Source organism: Rhea pennata, chromosome 17 (genome assembly GCF_028389875.1).
Source record: "Rhea pennata isolate bPtePen1 chromosome 17, bPtePen1.pri, whole genome shotgun sequence".
Lineage (NCBI taxonomy): Eukaryota > Metazoa > Chordata > Aves > Rheiformes > Rheidae > Rhea > Rhea pennata.
The window spans coordinates 9,858,308-9,879,239 of NC_084679.1; the positions used below are offsets into that span (position 1 = coordinate 9,858,308).

Consider the following 20,932-nt stretch of genomic DNA (forward strand, 5'->3'; position numbering starts at 1 on the left):
AAGTTTTTATAAAATGATTACTTTTCTTCTGGAAGATACAGCCTATGGAGACTATGAATGACTTAATTAGTCTTCCTTTGTCTATTTAGAAGTCATAAAAGTAAAAGATAAATTTTTGGCAGAAGCATTTCATGACAACAAAATTCAAGTTTGAGGCAGATAGTTGTATGACCAACAGATGCAATCTGAGATTGGGGAAGATTAAAAAAAAAAAAAAAAAGAAAGAAAGAAAAGAAAAGGGAAAAAAAAGAAGGGAAACCTAAAAACAGACACAAAATCACATGTTGCTCCAGGTTATCAACTAATGAACTACAGAAACCTGAAGGAAATTGCTTACTCAAATACAGTTTTACCTAGTTGACATGTGCATTGTGAGATTATTTTGCTTTGCTGTATTTGGCGTATCCTGCTGGGTTAAGGGTCCTTGATTGTTACTGGTTTATTATGCTGTGATAACTTCCACATTATTTTACATTGTAGCTACAGCTTTTAGGAGAAAATTGTTATTTGATAGCCAGAACAGTTAGGATTCTTTTGGCATTGCTGCATTTTATCAACTATAAAGCATTTCAGTATGTTTCTTCTTGTTCCCTAATTGCAGGAAAGCCAATATTTTCAGTGGATATTCATCCAGATGGGACCAAGTTTGCAACAGGAGGGCAAGGTATGTCTGTGTACTGACAGAAGGCAGAATTTTGGGCTACGATAATCTTGTGCTCTCACAGCACTATAATCATTCTGACCCTTTTAAAAATGCATTTCTTAGTTCTCCAAGAAGCAGATAATTATGTAAATCATTAATATGTATTGAAAAGTGTCCTGTGTTGCTAGGGTAGGCAGGGTCATAGTTTCTGATGCCCTTATCCCCTTGAGCATCAATTGACATAGTAGCTGAGCAGTTGAGATAGTTGAGTTATGATCATACTGGCCACATTGCTTTTATATCTGAAGGGGAACTGAATGCGAAGTTTGGCCTTTTGAACAGCTACGTAGTGGAATTATTGGGACAAAAAAAATCCAGTTATGTAGATTGAATTGTTCAAGAAATATAAGCTAAAATATAGGTTGGATTGCTATAGTGAATGATTTTATATTGGATACAGCAAGTACAATTTAGGTTTTGACAGTCTCTCTTCTCTTGTTAAATACAATTTGATTATAAATAATACATTCTTATAGTTGATATAACTGTTAGGTATAGTGGAGTTTTTTGTTTTTCTTGAACCAGGCTGTATAACTCTTTTTTAATAGCTTCAGGAAAACACTTTTGAGTACACAGTTGAATCAGAAGGACATCTATTATTAAATATTTCCAAAGTTCCCACTGCAGTAGTGCTTAAGTGCTACTGTCTGCTCTGAAACTGAGAGTAAGTTGAAAACCTGTTTTGATTTTTACACATACATAAGAGGATGGCTTTTTCTTCATCTGCAGGCCAGGATTCTGGGAAAGTTGTGATCTGGAATATGGCTCCTGTCCTGAAAGAGGAAGATGAAAAGAATGAAAATATTCCCAAGATGCTTTGTCAGATGGACAATCACTTAGGTAACATAGATTCTTTGTACTGATTGTAGGTAATATGCCAAAGCTTAAGCACTACATCTGTTTGTAATTATGAAAATAATGCTATGTCCAGTGGTGAAAATCAATAAAATACAGCAGAGCAGTCTCAGACTTTGGCTATGTACTTTTCTAGGTATTCAATGGAACATGTTGTTATGCTGTAGAAAAATATTTGGAGAAATATAGAAGTATTTATTTTTGGAAATCTCTTCCTTATGAACCTTTTCAGCTGTGTCCACAAAATAATTCATAATACACATTTTGAGAAACTGGATAACTTTGAAGGAAAAAGCAAGAGAAGGAATAAGTATGAAGGGAACATATGAAGTATATCGGTTATAGTTCAATATTATTTTAGGTTTATTGCATATTGTATTTGAAGGAACAATGGTTATCTGTGTTTTCTTCGAGATATACTTTTCCTTCTTTTTCCATCTTAATCTTGCCTAATTTATAACAAGCGGTTTTCTTTGTTAGGTGAATATTAATCTTTATCCTTATGAATTACTTTTGCTGAAGCTTTTTTTTTTTTAAATAAGGGGTGATTTCTTTAAACTAAGAAGTTCTTCGACTGCTACTGTAAGATAAGTACCAATTCATTTATCTGAAGCAGACAGAGTAACTGCTTTGAGTAGAAAAAGCACACCTACTAAATTCTAAACATCTTCTGTTAAGTTTTGCTTATAATGAATTCTTTCTCTGGTCTAGAACCATTTATGCTTGTTTTTATCTTACAAATTTTCTTTTCTACATTTCAGCTTGTGTGAACTGTGTGCGATGGTCCAACAATGGAGTTTACTTGGCTTCAGGGGGAGATGACAAGCTGATTATGGTGTGGAAAAGAGCTGCGTAAGCATGTTTTTTCCTTGGCAGTTCTGTATTTTACTTCAAGCAGGCTACTCTGCTAAGTCTCTTGCTTCTTCTTCCCCATGCCAGCCTTTTACAAGTTCTGTGCTTCACATTATGCACATGGTGCCGAAATCAATCAGATCACATTACTGATATCGGAGACTTGTTCTCTTATCCTGTCTCTTGGCCTGCAGTGTCTCTATGGGACAAGTCATGCTCCTGTCTAGGAGCTGAGGCATTTTCTTCTGTCCTTGAAGAAAGCTTCTCAGAGATTTAAAAAGTTATCTTAAATATTAGCATTTTCTTACTATCTGTAGACTTTCTACTTTTTGTTAGTTAAATTTTAATAACTGTAATTACTTTGTTTAAAAAAACCTACATTTTTGTGTTTCAATTTTCTATTTACTTGTTTCTGCAATGAAAATAGAAGTGTCCTTTCTTTAGGAAGAAAGAGATCAATTAAGAAGTTGATGTGGTTCTGCTGATAATTCTGTTGTTCCTGTTTTAATTAGGTACATTGGACCTAGCACTGTGTTTGGTTCTAGTAGCAAACTTACTAATGTTGAGCAGTGGAGATGTGTATCAATTCTCAGAAGCCATTCAGGGGGTAAGTTAAAAGGTGTAGAATGAACCTAATCTGAATGTATTTGTTAGAATTTGTTTTCACTAGCATACTTCTCTTTTCAAAACCTATAGAATCGGTGGCAAGTCAGTAATCCCTTTTAAGAGCAACTGTGAAAATCTGTTGGAAAATGTTGCTAATCAATTTTCAGTTTTCATACAAGTAACTTGTGGCTCTGGAAAAAATGAGTAACTAAGGAATTTCTTTCACTATTTATTAACTTAAAAATTAATCTGAATAAAGGAAGCTAAGCTGTATTTTTATTTAAATAAATGTCCAAAGTTAAAGTGGATAGTCTCCTGGTTGGCAAAAGAAAGTTGTGTAAACCAAAGAATATTAGTGTTTATTTAGAACAAAATAATGAAAGAGCAAATACAAAAGATGAATACAACTCCCACTTGTTGATGTGAACTATGATTAAAATCAAGATTTCAGTCACTTTTTCCAACGTACATGAATTGATCAAAGTAAATGCATTGCAACAGCTGCTATTGTTTTTTCATTCAAAAAGCAAAAAATATACTTTCTATGGGTGTATTAGTGCTTCCTATAATTTCTAAACGTTGCATTTTCTACCTAGAATCTTTTTTGTCGTCCCCTGTTGAACATTACAGATGGGAGTGCCTTGCTCCCAGATAGTCATGTTCGTTTTCTTTCTTTCTTTCTTTTACTCTGAAGCCATAATCTTTTTCACTGATGGGAAAAAAATTGTCACAAGTTTTTTAAATAGAATTTTGTTTTTCAACAATGTCTTATATGAAAACATTTGGGTTTTTAAACAGATGTCATGGATGTAGCATGGTCGCCTCATGATGCCTGGCTGGCATCATGCAGTGTGGATAACACTGTTGTCATTTGGAATGCTGTCAAATTTCCAGGTGAGAATTCTTATATTTTAGATGTGCAGGTATGTAACTCTGACAAACTTCTCCCTTTAATGCTGTATGTCAGTGATTGTGAAAATGTAAATGTAATGTATATATGTAGTGTATGTATATGTGGGAATGGATTATCCTGTCTTTTGAGATGACACGCAGTCTGGTGAGTCAGTCATTATCCCAAGTTTTGTTGACAATGTGCTGTGGATTCCTCTCTGCTGTAGAGAGAGGTTACATTCAGATTGTGCTGCTAATTTTACATGAGGCTCGTTATTACATGTATCTTCTTTCTCTCTTTCTTTGTAAAATCACAGATAAACAGAAATTTGGCATAATATTAGGAGTATATCTGTAATTCTTTTTCTGCTGCTTTGGTACCAATAGGACTTTCTGTCCTTTTAGCTTTGAGGGCCCCTTATCTTATTTACCACATTCTAAATATTGCTGCTTAATAACCTCTCTGAATTTACTTGATGAAAGGGAGAAAGGAAGAACTAGGAGAGCCTTAACGCCATCTTCTCTCACAGTAACAAAAGTTCTTCAGTCTTCCCTTTGGCTGTTTTCCTTCTACTGCTGCAGTGCTGGCAATTCATATAGTCCTAAGGCCAGGTGCAGCTAGTCGGTCTACAGGACAGCTTTATTTGACTTGCAAGGGCCTGCAGCAGCCAGGGAGTACGTGCCTTTATTTGGCTACTTCTCTTCGCATGATATGATGTAGGCTCAAGCTCCCATTGCATGATGCATAGACACTATGGCTTGTTTTAGGGCTACTGCCTCAGTATCTGATAATATCAGGTAATATCAGAGGTGTTGTTCTTTCAAGCTGTGTAGCCTGTGCAGTATTCTCAACCTCTTCTTTAACACTCTGATAAGCAACAGATTAACTGATAATAGGTTACTGGGTCTGCCAGGCTTCCATATCTCTTCAGTCATAATTTAATTCATATTTGGTATACAAAGATAGGTTTGTTTTGATGGTCTTTGGGTACAGAGGAAAAAATGAAAGTTTGACTGAAGTGCTAATTAAAGTACAGCTTTCCATACCTTGAAAGTGCTTTTCTAGACTTCCTAGGTTCTGCTGGTCTCCCAGCTCTGATCTATTTCTTATATAGGGTTTGACACTCCTTATTTTGACCAGAGTTCTCTTTATCATGTTTATGTATCACTCTTGGTTTAAATATAAGTTCCAGTTTGGTTGGTGTTTGTATATTTAGAAGAGATGATATTTAATATACTGTTTCAAGGAGACCTGTCCTGAAAGAAATACAGTATCTGTTCTGTATTCTCTCCTTTTTTTTTCTTTGGTATGTGCTCAGAAATTCTTGCCACTTTGAAGGGACATTCTGGCTTGGTGAAAGGACTGACTTGGGATCCTGTAGGAAAATATATTGCCTCTCAAGCTGATGACCGAAGCTTGAAGGTGTGGCGGACCATGGACTGGCAGTTGGAAACCAGCATCACAAAACCGTTTGATGAGGTATGAATGTGTGACTATTCTTTATAGAATAAATTAAAAATTATAAGAATAACTCTGATGTTACAGAAGTATGAATTAATTAAAAAGTACTGGATCAACTGAAACTAATCACTGGTAGATTAAAAAAAAAAAGAAGAAGAGGTAGAATTGAGACTCAGATTGCCATCGAATGTTGTGGATGCTGAAAGTTTAAGTGGATTACATAAAAAGCTAAGTAAATTTGTGGAAATGCAGCAGTCATTCCAAGGAAGTATTGACCTGCCATTCCATTGCTCTTATGCTCTTCCCTACACATCTTCTGTCAGCCACTACCAGGTAAGTATCTGGGATCTTTGGTCTAGCCTAGTAGGGCCATTTTTCTGTGATGACTTTGACTAAAGGATTAAATTTTGGGGTACAGAAGCTGGTGCTTGGTGAGTGGAACGTTTTACAGTGGTCTTCTGGTACTGTGATTAGTGTAATTGCTCTTAGCAAGAGATTAAATTCCTGAATTTGTGTCTGCGTTTGTGTTTGCAAAGTCAAAATTCATTGTTGGCAGCTGTTATGCTACAACCCTGTCACTGACCAAGATCTTGATGAGTGTACAGTATCTAGAGAGACTTGCATTATTTTAAATGCTAAAGAAATGCACTTTCTGGATTTTTTTTTTTCCTTTTTAAAAATTTTCTGAGTTTCTTTTTCCCCCTTTTGGTAAGGCTTCATAAATTATGTCACATCAGCTGTATAAATGTGGCTAAGTGCTGAGAATTGTGTGCAGTGTCATTCTTTTATATCCTCAGATTTGTTTTGTGATTATTTTCCCTAAATATAAACTTTAAATGATTTGTATTAAAATCTTTTGTTTGCCCAGTCCAGACACTTTTAAAGCTCTGGTATGCTTTGTTTAGTTTTTGTTTTATTTTGTTTTTTCCAGTGTGGAGGGACAACGCATGTGTTGCGTCTCAGCTGGTCACCTGATGGTCACTATCTTGTTTCTGCTCACGCCATGAATAATTCTGGACCTACTGCTCAGATCATTGAGAGAGATGGATGGAAAACCAACATGGATTTTGTAGGGCATCGGAAGGCAGTAACAGTAGTGGTGAGTGAACGATGGTAACTTATCTCCAAAGTAAAATTTCTAGTATGTGTTTTCTGATAATTTTATGCATAAATGGGACAATAATTGGAGAGAGGTGCAGAGGTTAGTAAAGCTAACACATGATGGTGTTTAAAAATGTCAGCTTTAATGTTGGAATCAGTTCATCAACCTGCTCTTGAGGTAAGGGAACTGAAGGTAGATGAACACACTAGGAACACCAAACACTAACTTTGTTAGCTGTTCAGTGACTAGATTGAACTGACTCTAGGTTTCTAGTGTGTTCCAGTTTGCTAGGTAAAATTATATTCTTTGGCATTCGTGTTAAGGCATTCAGAAGGACCTTTAAGAAAACATATGTGCATTTTGTCAGTGCCATTATAAAGTCTGGTTATAGAATTTATTTCCATGAAATGCTATTTTTTTCATTTTTTGAGTATGAAACTTGCTTTTAAAGCAGCTATTCTAATGTAGTTACTATAATACATCTTGTGTTATCTTGCTTGTTCAGAAATTTAATCCAAAAATCTTCAAGAAGAAACAAAAGAATGGGAGCTCCACCAAGTCAAGTTGTCCCTACTGCTGTTGTGCTGTTGGTAGCAAGGATCGATCTCTTTCTGTCTGGGTAAACTTTTTTTTTGCTTTCTTTGACTAATGTGATCATTTGGATAACCTGAAGATTTAGCACAAACGTCATATGTTCAGCATTAGAGTCATATATTTAGATTCATGTTTATTTTTTTTTTATTCTCCCTGTTGTTAGAGGATTAGCTGAGGGGAAGTGGATTGGTATTAGTTCATTTTAGGAATTCAGTATTCTAGAGCCAAAGAGCAGCTAGAAGGGGATGACAGACTATGCTGCCCTGGTTAAGGAGAATAATGCATTGCCACAGCTAATAAATGTAATTTAGCCCTGTTTTCTTCCTCTGTCTTTTATGCGTTCTCCATGTAAGTCTTAAAAGAAAAAGACTTTATTCCATGTTTAACCCACCTATCCTTTAATAACTCCTAGAATCTTGTTTTGCTACTCTGTCTTTTATGGGTATAAGAATAATATAGCAGGTACAGCTTAGCTGTTTCTAAGTGTATATATGCCTCATCTGCCTGCTTCACACTGGCTTTTACCTTCACTTCAGAAAAAAATGTGAAAGTGAGTTAACTTTTTAAAAATACTTTCAGGTTTTCAGTATATGTGTATATATACTTTTTAAGCTACACTAAAATTTTATTTTGTCTGAGGGAAGATTAGCTATTCTCACATTTATAGCTGCAAGATGGGTGGTTTGGCAACTACGAAGAGTGGGGAATCAGTTTAACTGATTGTAAGGCTTTGTGATGAGAACATACACCAGAACACACTGATTGCTAACTACAGTCTACTATTTATAGATTCTAGTGTGGTATTTATCCATCAGTCACTAAATGCATAACAGTAAATCTGTTTTTGGCAATGCTACTGGTGCATACTCATATCAAAGTATCATTCTAAGTATATTTTGCTTTCTATTTATACCATGATTTCATGTAGAGTGCCTGTTGAGGTTGTACTAGGTATTGTGGAGATTATAGGCAGTCTTTGCCCTGAAGAGCTAAAGAGCAATATATACACAACACAGATCTATGATGGAAACATAAAAGAAATAACTATTGAAAATCACGCCTTACATCTGTGTACCTATGAACATGAAACATCCTAGATCACATTGACCTCTCCTGTCTCCATTTTACTTGTACCATATACTGTAGCTATTAAGTCCATTGATTTAACTAATCTTAAACTTAGAACAAGTTATTGGGAATTTTCATACTCAGTTCTTTATTACTAAGGTGATCTGTAAGTATAGAGGACTAATTTTTAAGAATAATAGCAAGTTGATTTCCCCTTGCTATTGACTGGCTTCGCTTGTGTAGAGGAGTAGTCTGAATGAGGACATGGAATCCTAATCTGTGTTCTGTCTTTCTCTTGTCCTGGCGGTTTGCAACATCCTCATCTCAGTAAGGCTTAGAATAGAAGCTGTCTTTAGCATCTATGGAATTACTTTTTGACTGGTAGCCTTTTATGCTGCATTCATAGAACTTTAGGTTCATTAAGAAATTCAGTCTATGTTTAATAAAGGAGGGGAGAATGGAATGTCAGCCATGCTTCTCCAAGAGTTTTCTGTGTTAGTAATGGAATTGCTAACTTTGCACTTAAGATATTGCCCTGTCAAGCATACAGCTGTCTCTTGGCCAGATCTTGCGTGGTAAATATTGTTAAGACTCTAGGAGAGGATTAATGTGCTAATATTTGTGCTAATATAGGACCTCTACAATTCTGAGCTCTGTTTCTTCTATTTTTAAGCTCACGTGTTTGAAACGACCTTTAGTTGTCATACATGAGCTGTTTGACAAATCTATCATGGACATCTCCTGGTAAGTTGTTTGCTTCTGTTTGTTACCATGCTTTAAAAAAAAGTTTCAGTAGAATAGGTATTTGATAAAACTTGAGTCCACCATGTCATGTTTTGCGCATTACGTCAATGTAAAGTTATTGCACTGTGGAGTGATGACAGTTCAGGTGAGCCTTCTAGGCCAACCGTTCCTTTATGCCTAAGGATACAAGTTATCTTATATCCAAAGAGAAAGGTTTTGGATGTGGTGTTTTTTTCTTTTTAAACGCACACACAGATGCACACACAGACTTTGCTGGAGAATTTTAATGTAGAAAAAAGTGAATGTAATATCTCTGGTCGTTTAGCAAGAATATAGTTACACGGTGGTATTGCAGTGCCATGTGAAGGGTATAGATTGCAGTGTGGTAAAGAGTAGTTGTGGCTGATCAGGTAACAAGACTCAGAGAAGGGATAATGAAATCATTACACCCAACTACACCCCTTTCGTCAACCACCACACAAAGGTAGCAGAATGGGAAGTACTGAGCTTTCCTAGAAGGTTGCAGGATATGACTGGGTTGGACAAACCCTTCTCCCATCAGCCTACTAGCCCAAATCTATTTTTCTCTTTTCATGGTAAGTGTTGCTTCCTCCTTTCCTGCTTTCTTCCTGATGCCAGTGGTTGCAGAAGCACTGCAGTGCCAAATAGTAACAAAAGCCATGTGAAAAATAAACCAGTTTAGCCAAATATGCAAGGCTGCTGAAGTCATTCTTTGAACACAGTCAGTGACCCTATTGTGTATTCCCAGAACCATGTCATAGTTCATCCTGTCCACCTTGGGTTGGTACCTTGGTGCTACAGTGGAGTGGGAGATTCCTTCTCTCCTCTGAGTGCTCCCAGCTGTACTGAAACCCACCTCTTCTTGTCTGTTTGGGAAAGAATTGCAGCAGCCAGAAGCATGGCACCAGTCCTGGTAGCAGCAGGAGGAGGTAGTGTGGCCAAGATTGATGGGATGGCAAAGAGCAGGCTGGAAAGTGGGGAGGCAGGCCAAGTTTCTTCATTCAGCCTCCTCTTGCTACTGGTGACATCAAGTCTTGGGCTTTCCATGACTGTGCTTCTAACTAGCTTTTCCAGTTTATATCCTCCAGGTTCTTCTGTCTGTCATAGCAGTCCAGCTGCACCTTCCTCCTTCTGTTTCCCAAGGGCTACCCTTCTTTCTCTCCTAAGAGTGTAAAGCCTGAGTTTAAACCTGCCCCATGTTCCTCAAACAAACTGGAAAACCAGCAAAGGGAAAGCAAAGGGAAAACTGAGACTAGAGGAAGCTGGAGGGACTAGGATAAGGAGGGAATACAGCTGGTACAAGAACTGCTAACAGAAGAAGGATAGGAGCATGGGGGACAAGATGTAAGGGAACTAACTACACTGGAGAAGTAGCTCCCAGTTAGTGGAGTCTACCTCACTGTAGGGACAAACCAGCATCAAAGCCCTGATCATAAAAAATACGATAGTTCTTTATTCACTACATGGTTTGAATAACAAATGACAAATACATGAGATCACCCAGTAAATGATACTAAAAAGAAACATTCTGTGCTCGTACATCAGGTAATTAACAGAGTTAAGGGTTCTGAGGAGGGAAATAATAACTTTCTCATAGTATGCATACAGCTTAATTCTAGCACTTCCTAGCTTTTGAAACAGTACCTTCACAGCTGTTACTGTTCTTGGTTTTTATGCTGTAAATGTTAACGCTTACAGTCATGCAGCTTCTTGTTTTTTATGTGCCACATGGATTTTGCTATGAAGCTCAGAAAAGCATTGTAAAAACTTTTCAAAACATTTTACTTCAATAAGTTAAGGCTTGAAAGCCAATAAATGGACTAGTTCATGAGAACTGCTATTCTTATTGTAGTACAATAGCTTTGAATACTTTTGTTTTTCTGTATTTTTTCTTAATTCTCCATCTGCAAATTGCACATTTTTCTTGGCATAGTGTCATTGGGAGTAATAGCTGGTTAATATTTTTCAATTTCTAAGTAAATGGTTTTGTGGGATATTTGAGAGAGACAAAGGATCTTCAGGAACCTTTTTATTTTATATCCTGTTTATAAATCTGAATGTATGACTAAAATTTCAATAATATGGGATGTTCCCAGAAACATGTTCCAGTTCTTCTCCAATTCTAAAACTAGACCGAATAAATTCAGAGAAACTTTATACTATAGTAGTGTTGTAGCTGTCAGTTTCTATTTTAGGCTTTTAGACTTGCATCCATCATTAAAGTCCCTCTGCACCATTATGTTTTCATGTAATAATTGGATGCAAAGGCCAATAGAAGCAATTCTATATATTAAGCAAGCAAAAAACTCCCAAGATTTTATCATTTTTCTAATTTACAGTAGTATTTGTTAACCTAGTTACACAATATTGAGGCAAATTCATCTGGATGCGATAAGATCAGGACAACAACCACCAATAATAATAAAAAAAGCTGTAGGTGTTTGAAAACAGCCGCAACATACGTATTATATTTTTAATCTGTATTGTGCTAGTTTGGATAGGACTTCAGAGTTTTACGTGTTTTCTTTTCTTCTTTGTTCTCTCTGACAAGTCATTGATAAACCCACATGTCACTGTCTCTATAAGCTCTGTGATTGGGAGCTGCTGGGTCAACAGTCAAAATGCCTATCAAATACTTTTTCAAATACTTTTTCCTCCCCCCCCCCCCCGCCAGGTGTTGAATAATAGGTTATAGATGGAAGGCTGTCATTCCATTAAGGCTGCAATGTATAGTTTCTGCCATTTCTCTCCCTCTAAGAAAATCCTTGAGACCTTCAGAAGAGTTAATATCGGGCATCTCTACATACAAGGGCACATGAATTTTGCTTAAAAACACAACGAAATCAAACATATGCTCTTGCCTAATGAAGAGGTTAATGGGCTACTCAAATGCACATCTTGCTTTCTTTTCATTGCTGTTGCTTCGGATAATGATGATAGAGAAGGGTTAGTTTAGCCAACTAGCTATATAGTCTCTTCTCTCATTCCTATCTTGTTTATTTAGAGTGTAAGCTGCTTATAGGTATGGACTATCTGTTATTTGTCTCCCATGCATGCTGAATCTTCATCTTCTGTGGGCCTCTAGATACTATGCGAACACAGTAATTCTAAGGCTTAAAAAGGTACATATCCATTGCTTCGCTGCTGAAGGCCCCTTTCTTCACTTAGTTCCTTTAACATATTAATTCTTCAAACAGTTTCTACAGCAAGTATATTTATAATCTGTCATTCTTTATTGTGAACAGTTTGGTTTGTATTCTGTTCCACCTCTACAGAAAGTTTTCATGGTGCTGATAGTGCTGTGGGTAGGTGTGTTGTTCTCGAGCCACCTTCCTCTGTGTCCTCTCTGATGTGCCACCTTTTGGAATATCAGCACACAAGCTCCTGCTGTCCATCACTCTTTCTCTGTGCTCTCCTACTACTTTTGTTCTATCAGTAGTTGCTGTGATAATAAATCTTATGCTTCATGTTTTTATTCATCTTTTATTGCTTATTGGATTGCCTTTCGGCATCAGTAAAAAACATTGAAAACAAAGATCTTTATTTCCTTTAGGACCCTTGATGGACTTGGTATCTTAGTGTGTTCCATGGATGGATCGGTGGCATATTTGGACTTTTCCCAAGATGAACTTGGAGATCCACTAAGTGAGGAGGAAAAGGTACAGTAAGCACTGAAACATTCTGTGATAGTACATACATAATGTATTGATTCATTAAAATATTGGATTATTTATAGAAGTATGTAGTGACTTGTTTTCATAATACAGGAAAAATGTGTTCATGTTTACTTTCAAAACAATTTTTGAAAGTAGTCAAGCTAAGAAAAAAATCGTAATATTAGTATCTACTCTGGAAAGAAAAATCTATTTGAAAACATCCCCTTGCGTATACATCATTATACATTTTAAGTAATCATTTGGCCAAGCAAACAAAGAGTGGGTGCTTCAAAACATTTTGAAATTGCTCTTTGACTTATTTCTATGCAAGTCTCTTTTTAAACTGATTTGGTGTTCGCTGTTACTTCTTTTCTTTCTTTTACTTACTGCTATTAGCAACTAAAGCTTTGTATCCCAATTAATTTAGGTATTGATTAAAATATAAATAAATAAAAATCCTTGGCATATAAATTATACAGAGGATTTGCATTTTATTGATTCCAGTAGATTTGTGTAACTCCTTTACAGCATTATCAGTGATGTCATGCTAGCACTTATAGTCACTTCTTTGCTATGGTACATTTTTTAACACCCACAGAGCAACATCCATCAGTCCACCTATGGTAAAAGCCTGGCGATAATGACTGAAGCTCAGTTGTCTACTACCATTATTGAGAATCCAGAGATGCTCAAGTATCAACAGAGACAGCAACAGCAGCAGGTGGAACAGAAGAATGCGTCAATAAAGGAAGCGTCTGGGACGGCCACAACAGCTCCCAAGGTGGCAAGCATGGTTAATGGGGAGAGTTTGGAGGACATTAGAAAGGTGGGTGTTCTTGGATGGTTGTTTTACAGTGTCAAGTACTAGGTCTGTAAGTATCAAACTGGTTGTTTTAAAAACAATTGCTGCATCCTTGTTCACATTGTAGGGCACCTTTCAGTCTATGAATGGGCTCATTGACATTTCTGGGACTTGCTGAAGGCTTGAAATGCTCTAATTTGAATTAAGACCATGCAGGAAGAGACTTGTGGCTATTTCTATGATGTGTGCTAAATTCTGGATGTGCAGAAAGGAAATCAAAGATGGCTAAAAGCAGTCTAACTATAGAACTGTACTTCAATTTCTCTATGGGAGAGGCTGGGAAGATCAGTTAATTCCCTCCTAAACACAGGAGAACAATTTTAATGAAGGATTCAGTGCACACAGATGAGAATGTTTCAGACTTGGCTTTGTAATGGGGAAAGCAGAATAGTTCTGAGTACTGCTCTCAGACCATACCATAATACAAATTATTATTGCCCTCAAAGCACATATTTTTAATTTCAGATTTATCCATCTCTAGACAAGGCATTTTTGGAGAATGTAGAGTTCTCTGTTGTACTTTGTACTATATAAACTTTTGTTTAAACACCTATTACTAGTCAAAAAATGTTGCAATACTAAAATACGCTTACATAAATAGGAATATAGATTGAGCCAGCATTTACATAATAGTAGTGCAGTCCAAAGACATTATACCAAAAAAAAAAGGTCTCTTAACAAATTTAATTGTGGAACATCTTTCATCTAATACATTCATCTGTCAATAGAGGTTAAAAAAGCCAGACTTTTCTATTTATCAGAAACAATAATGAAATGTATTTTCCAACAGAATCTCTTAAAAAAGCAAGTTGAAACACGGACAGCAGATGGTCGGAGAAGGATCACGCCTCTCTGCATAGCTCAGCTGGACACTGGGTACATTTGGAAGTAGTTTTTAAAATCATTCCTGACTTTATGTGTATTTTTTTTCCTAATGCACACTAAGAACTTGGACCTGTTTTGATCTCATGGAATCTTAAAACGTTTGCTGGGAATATCCTGCAAGTATTTATTTATGAAATGTGTTCAACCTGTGTTTTCTTAATAGTAAAATCTGAGAATAACCTGTAAGTTGTTAGAATTGAAAGAATTATTATCTCCTCCAGAATGGTTGCCTTTTTAAAACTTCTAATGGATAAGGTTCATGACCCATGATCTACCACTGTAGATAAGTGAAAATTACTCTAAGATACTTCAGGTTCCTATCTGCAGCACTACTTATTGGCTTTAGTTTCATTTTAAATAAGAGGAATGACTCTTGATAAGAGGAACTTTGAAAGGTCGTATATATGTATCCATATGTGGAAAAGGGAATAATGGGATGAATGTTGTAGTTAAAAGATTTTTTTGGAAGTGTTTTAGAGAAAATGTATTTGTTGTTTTGTCTGTCTTTTTGCTTAGGTTTTTTTTGAAGAATTTCAGAAAAAATATATTTGTTGTTTTGTCTGTCTTTTTGCTTAGGGATTTTTTTGAAGTATTTCAGAGAAAATATATTTGTTGTTTTGTCTGTCTTTTTGCCTAGGGATATTTTTTTTGAAGTATTTCAGAGAAAATATATTTGTTGTTTTGTCTATCTTTTTGCTTAGGGATTTTTCTACAGCGTTTTTCAATAGCATCCCAATATCTGGATCTCTGGCTGGCTCAATGATGTCTTCTCAAAGTAACCAGCAACTCATGTCATTAGATTCTAATGCAGCCAATTCCCTTAATACTTCAAAGCCTTCTGTAGAGCCAACAGCAGCCAGTATAAAACCAACAGATGATACAGCAAATAAAGATGGGTCAGTATTTGCAGAAATGTTGTTTCTCGTTTACATGACTTCCTATGAATTTTAATCCTCCTTTACAGTTCTGCAAGCATGCAATTATTAAAGTGGTTTCCCTATCCCAAAACTTCAAGAATCTAACATTCCTGCAAACATGAAGGTTTTATTAGTGTTTGGTTACACTCTAAAGAGTGATAAATCCCCATGCATAGTTCTGAAAAAGAACTTCAGTGCAATGAGCTGTAGAGTTGATTGTGTGCTAATGCTCTAACAAACTGGCTTGCTTATAGAATACTGGCTTGCTATCAGTAAATAATAAAAGCTTTCCCAGCAGTGGAAGTTTCCATCAAATTCTGTCCTGAATCCCCTAGATCTCCTCTCCTCAAACGTGATGCTACTTTTGTATAACACCCTGTCAGATGAGAGAGAGCACAGGGACTGGCTCGTCAGTGCATGTGTGCTAGTTGGGCAGGGTTTCTTTCAAATTAAGTATGGAACATGTAAATTTTACCTGCACTTCCTTGGGTGGTAACACTAATTTGGCTTCCTCTCCTCAATACCACCACTGTTTTTATAACACTTGTGAGAGCATAATGTTGTTGGAACCTCTACCACTCCATCAAACTTAGCTGAAATTGGCCGCAGATTCAAAAGTGAGTGAGTAGACTGTGAGGGATGATTGACAGACAAAACAATTAAATCTCCTTTCCTTTAGAAATTGGGCTTCAAACTTCTTTTTAGTACAAATGTCAGTTGTCTTAGAGCTATTCTTTGCTCTGAATGAACTGAAAATCTCAAAAATAAACAGTTATTCAAAGAAAAAGATATCTGGAATGTTTTAGTATGGGGAAAACATAATTCTTTGCTTTAGAGTTATACTTGGAAACTGCCTAAGAATTGGTTTGGATTCTTCAACAAGAACAACAGAATTAAAACCTGGCATGAAATGTTTCAGCTCAAATTGTTTGATTAATTAAACAATGGAATATAATCTTGTAATGGAAAATATTTGATGACCTGAAAAGTAGGTAAAACTGGGAATTCTACTCATCATTTAAAATAATGATTTCTTCTGCTCTATACATAAGCATAAGCTGAAAACATTGTTTCATTCCTGAATTAAAAAAACCTAAAGAAAGAATCATTTAAATATATCTTGATTTAAAGATTCTATGCAAGAACATCAAGATCTTAACTCTCATAAACAGCTTTTGAGAGTAGATAAAGCTTAGAAGACATTGACACATGAAAGGTGAAAAAAGCATATCATGAGTGAAAGGTTTTAAATATGGTTTCTAGTCAGTATAATGAATATTAGCAAGTTATTATGAGTGACAGAGGTTATAAACATTAAAATTCTTTCAATCTGTTTTTCTGTCCTTTCTATTGACAGTGTAACTACTACCTCTGCTTCCACTGTTCCTCCTGCACCATCTTCTTCTGTGCTTACAACTCCATCCAAGATTGAACCTATGAAAGCATTTGATTCTAGATTTACAGAACGATCCAAAGCCACCTCAGGGACTGCTGTCGTAACAAATACAAATCAGACTGTTGTGGACAGGTAAGATATAGCATGAGGACAAAAAAAAGGGATAGTAATGTACAGAGTTTAAAAACTTGGTTTTCTGTGGTATGAATGTCATGGTGCTGGTGTTCTGGAAATTGTCCTAGGTCTCCTCTACAGATGGAAGGAAGGAGAGCCATGAGTAGGTAAAGTTCTTTGCTGGCATTATTCCTTTTTTTATGTTCGTCTCTGGCAGACCCTTCAGGATATTTTCACTTTAAATTTTTTGTTACAAGAGACTGTGTATGTGTGTGTGTGCATGCCTTTATGTGCGGCTGCGTGCATGTGTGTGCTTCTTAGAGTATGAAAGTCCCCAGCCTGCATCTCTCTGCAAGAGTGCCGTTTACTTCAAGATAAATTACAATACATGTCTGCATTGTATGTACATACACACTGCAGATGTGTTTCTGTGTTTTGCTGTGAAGGCATGCGAAGAAGACGCTATGTTTTTAAGGTTTTGGCTCTGGATCCATATGGCTTAAAAAAAAAAAATAATAGTAGTAATAGGAAAGCCTTTGGTTTTGTGACAGATAGTGTGTTATGGCATAAGTATTCCAGCTTCACCAAAACAAATGTTATAAAGCATAGCAGTCTTGAGAGAAGTATGTATTTCCCCAAGTTAGTACCAATAAAACATTTTTTCCTAAATATCTCCATAATTTTATATCATAGGGTTTAACCATGTGATACAGAGGAAAGGTGTTAAACTTACTCTTATAATTTTCTAATGTTTTGATAAAATATGGATAAAAGAGAATTATTTGGCATAATTCTGATGCCCAAAAAGGGGAGATGGGGTGCTGACTTGTGCAAAATATTCACAGGAAGCTGAATGGTTGTGGAATAAGTCACAAAACATTGTCCTAAGTTAATAACTGGCTATTCTAAGGAATGTGAAGAATATGTTTAAATGACCTATTTTAGGGTAGAACAGTTAAAAGTTCACAGGGTGTTGTACTTTTTCATCTTTAGCTCTATTATATTCCTGAAATGGAAAATGAAGTAGTGAGGCCATCTGTATGGTTTGCACATACACAACTTATATTAGTCAAAGCTAAGTAGGACAAGTTTTGTGAATAGACAACACAGTAACAAATCAAGTTCCGCCTGAGGGAGCGGAAAGTGTAATGTCCGCTGGAGGAAAAACATTGAAGTATTCTTGTACCTTAGAGTTCTGAGTTACCTCTACTCAGGGAAGAGATCTGATTGTAATTTCAGTTAAATGCTAAAATAAAGTTATTCTTTATAGCTTCACCCTGTTGCTAAATGGTAGTATTCATTTTTTAAGGTGAGATTATATCTTAACAACCTACATTATACATGTTAACTATTGTACTTATACAAAGGATTTGCTATACCTCTTTGGCTTCCCCTTCTTACCTTTGTGCTTTTTCAAATACACTCAAACAAACCTAAGGATATACTTTCTGACCTAGAAGCATGCAATGAGTAGGGTATTTGGCAGCTGTTGAAACCAGCTTGTATAAATTATGAAATATGTGGGCTTCTTTACTTGCTCAGACTGAAGGATCAGAATTTAATTAAAGACAATAAGCCCAAGGATATTCTGGAGAGCAGCAGTGACAGTGAAGAGAAGATTCCAGCTGCTAAACCACTCAGTGCACCTAAACGTAAACTGGAACTTGAGGGAGAAACAGTAGAAAAGAAGAAAAAGGGAAGGCCTCGAAAAGACTCCAGACTTGTACCAGTGACTTTAACTGTTCAGGTAAAATAAATAGATTGATAACATTCATTAGAATTTTCGATGTTCATCTAATTAAGTCCTGTGTTGACTAGTCTTAGCTTTAGCCATGATCAAGTCAAGGAAAGACCAGTAGTTTAAGGACCCTCAGAATTTTTAGCCATTCCTCTTCCTTGCTTTTAACATTATTATTTTAAAACTTTAAGATCTTAAAAAGAAGATGCACGTGGTGTGGCAAACCTATGTGCTTAGTTCATATACAAATGCAGCTCCTTACTAAACAGTGGGTGGCAATTATGCCAAATATCTGTATGGAATTAAAAAAAAAAAAAAAAAAAAAAAAAAAGCAGTCCATTAGCACATACAGGGACATGGCACATACACAAAAGAGTGATTTGGATTCGATGCCTTGAATGGTTATGACTTGCCTAGAATCTGTCAAGTAATAATATACCCTAAAAAAGATCAAAACTCTTGATTTAATTTAAGTCCTCTATTTTCAGTATTCCAAGCTTGGCTTTTCCATGAAATGTACCAGAATTTCCACTAATTGATTCCAGTTGAAAATTGTTAAAAGCAGACAGCCCATTACAGAAAGTAATGGCTGCATCTAGTTTTTGTTTGAATTCTTAGACTCTAGATTAAAAATACTTGCATTTATAAAACTAATGGGAATGAAATATATATTTCTAACAGGTGTTACTTGGAATTTCTAAAAGGTCTCCCCATTCCCAGGAAATCTATAGTATAGAGTATCTTTGTCCTTAACTCCTTTTAAGGAAAAAAAAAAAAAATTCTCAATTTTTTTTCCAGTCTCCAGCTACACTGGCCTCTGAGAAAGATGCTGCTTGCATCTCTGCACCAGCATTAGCACTTAAACTGCCAACCCCAATCCCACAGAAATCATTTACTTTGCAAGTAAGTAATTAACTAAAATGAATCAAATCTTGCTTATTTTTTACAAAAATAGAAGTATTTGTTCAAGCAGGATGTATTCTTCAGCTTCTATGAAAATGTGTGTGTGTGTGTACATCACACGTACATATATGGGAAAAGTCGATAGCAAATTTGCAAGAATAGGACACTTGTAAATTAGTTAAACTTCAGAGAGAAATACCGGTGGTTCGTCAATCCCTACTTCTGGTTAGCCAAAGTGTGTCAAAAAGTTAACACTGTCGACCTGTAGTAAAAGCTGCATTGTTACTATAGTTGAGTTGTCAGTACACTGCTAAAGAGGACAAAGTTGTTACTTGCTGTGAGATCTTTGGAGATCCTCTCCGTTAGAGGAGACTGGGAAATAGTATTAATTTAGGTATTTATGAAAAGGTTGGGGGGGTTTTCTGTTTGCTTATGCATTGGTAATTTGGTTCTAATGCAAGAATGCAGGAAGACCAGGCATATCTAGGCTTGATCTGAGGCCATTAAATAGGAAGCACAGGCTTGTGGAGGAATACGCAACCTTTCTCCATTCTTGTGCTCGGAATAGGCAGAAATAATTCATGTGTTCTAGCCAAGACTTATCCTTGGAGGTTTACTTCTTTTGAAGTAGCACAGTGTATTTTGAAGCTATTTTAAAGAGAGTGCCATCATTCAATCCATTCTTAGATTTGGCCTTTTTTTCGCATCTAACTGAGGTTGCTGCTTTTTTTTTGGTGGGGGTGGGGTAGGCCTTTTCCTCTTCAAAAAATATTTTGTTTTTTTTGTTCTTCAGATAAGTACAGATCCATCAATGTACCTTGAAGTGGAGAATGAAATGAGCACAGTGGGAGGTTCAAAGTTGAGCAGGTTAAAGTGTAATCGAGAAGGAAAGGAATGGGAGACTGTCCTCACCAGTCGAATTCTCACTGCAGCAGGAAGCTGGTAAGAGAATATATTTTTTGAGGCAGTAGGAGCCTGCAGAAGATAAGTAGTCCAGAAGACCAGAAAAAAAGATTTTAGGGTGCATGTTATCATTTTAAAATATGCTTTTTCAAGGTACACTTTGGGGAGAATCAACTACATAATTTTTGAAGATATTCTGTTTCATTTTTCTGCTATCTTGGCCTAATTGATGTTCTTAAACTCTTATCTTGTGCAGTTTTTGTGAGAATTCTGGTTTATTTCAGTTAACCACTTCTATTTACTGGCTTTATCGCCTTTCTTCCCCTACCCCTTATAATCTTTATAAAATACTGCATAATAACTGTTTTGTGGATAAAAATAATATGTACTGATTTTAGTCTCATGAGCAATTCCACTCCAAGTATTAGCTTTAATCTATGCAGTCTTATTAGGGTGTCTTGAATTCTGTAGCCACTTAGAAATATTTTCCCGTGATGTTACTTTTCTCCTTTAAATTTCTTCGTTAATGCTGACTAAATCATGGTAAGTAACAGTTGTTCAAATGTTAAGTACTAAAGAATGAAAAATTTGAAAGGAGATGCTATTGTAATGTAAAAGTATTTTCTGAAATTTTTGCAGTTTTTCTCTTTTCTCAAATTT

At 36.0% G+C, this 20,932-nt stretch overlaps 1 protein-coding gene across 2 annotated transcripts in view; it reads left to right on the plus strand.

Annotated features, from left to right (window-relative positions):
* LOC134148144 (protein HIRA) overlaps positions 1-20,932 on the plus strand; it is a 38,380-nt gene that overhangs the window by 9,319 nt on the left and 8,129 nt on the right. For both annotated transcript variants that reach the window (XM_062589966.1, XM_062589967.1), the window contains exons 2-18: positions 602-664; positions 1,433-1,543; positions 2,320-2,410; positions 2,923-3,017; positions 3,815-3,910; positions 5,227-5,387; positions 6,301-6,468; positions 6,977-7,090; positions 8,807-8,877; positions 12,452-12,557; positions 13,153-13,380; positions 14,207-14,292; positions 15,003-15,197; positions 16,576-16,746; positions 18,271-18,475; positions 19,265-19,369; positions 20,163-20,311. In XM_062589966.1, coding sequence (XP_062445950.1) covers positions 602-664; positions 1,433-1,543; positions 2,320-2,410; positions 2,923-3,017; positions 3,815-3,910; positions 5,227-5,387; positions 6,301-6,468; positions 6,977-7,090; positions 8,807-8,877; positions 12,452-12,557; positions 13,153-13,380; positions 14,207-14,292; positions 15,003-15,197; positions 16,576-16,746; positions 18,271-18,475; positions 19,265-19,369; positions 20,163-20,311 — 2,215 coding nt within the window. The remainder of the gene's footprint in view (positions 1-601; positions 665-1,432; positions 1,544-2,319; positions 2,411-2,922; positions 3,018-3,814; positions 3,911-5,226; positions 5,388-6,300; positions 6,469-6,976; positions 7,091-8,806; positions 8,878-12,451; positions 12,558-13,152; positions 13,381-14,206; positions 14,293-15,002; positions 15,198-16,575; positions 16,747-18,270; positions 18,476-19,264; positions 19,370-20,162; positions 20,312-20,932) is intronic.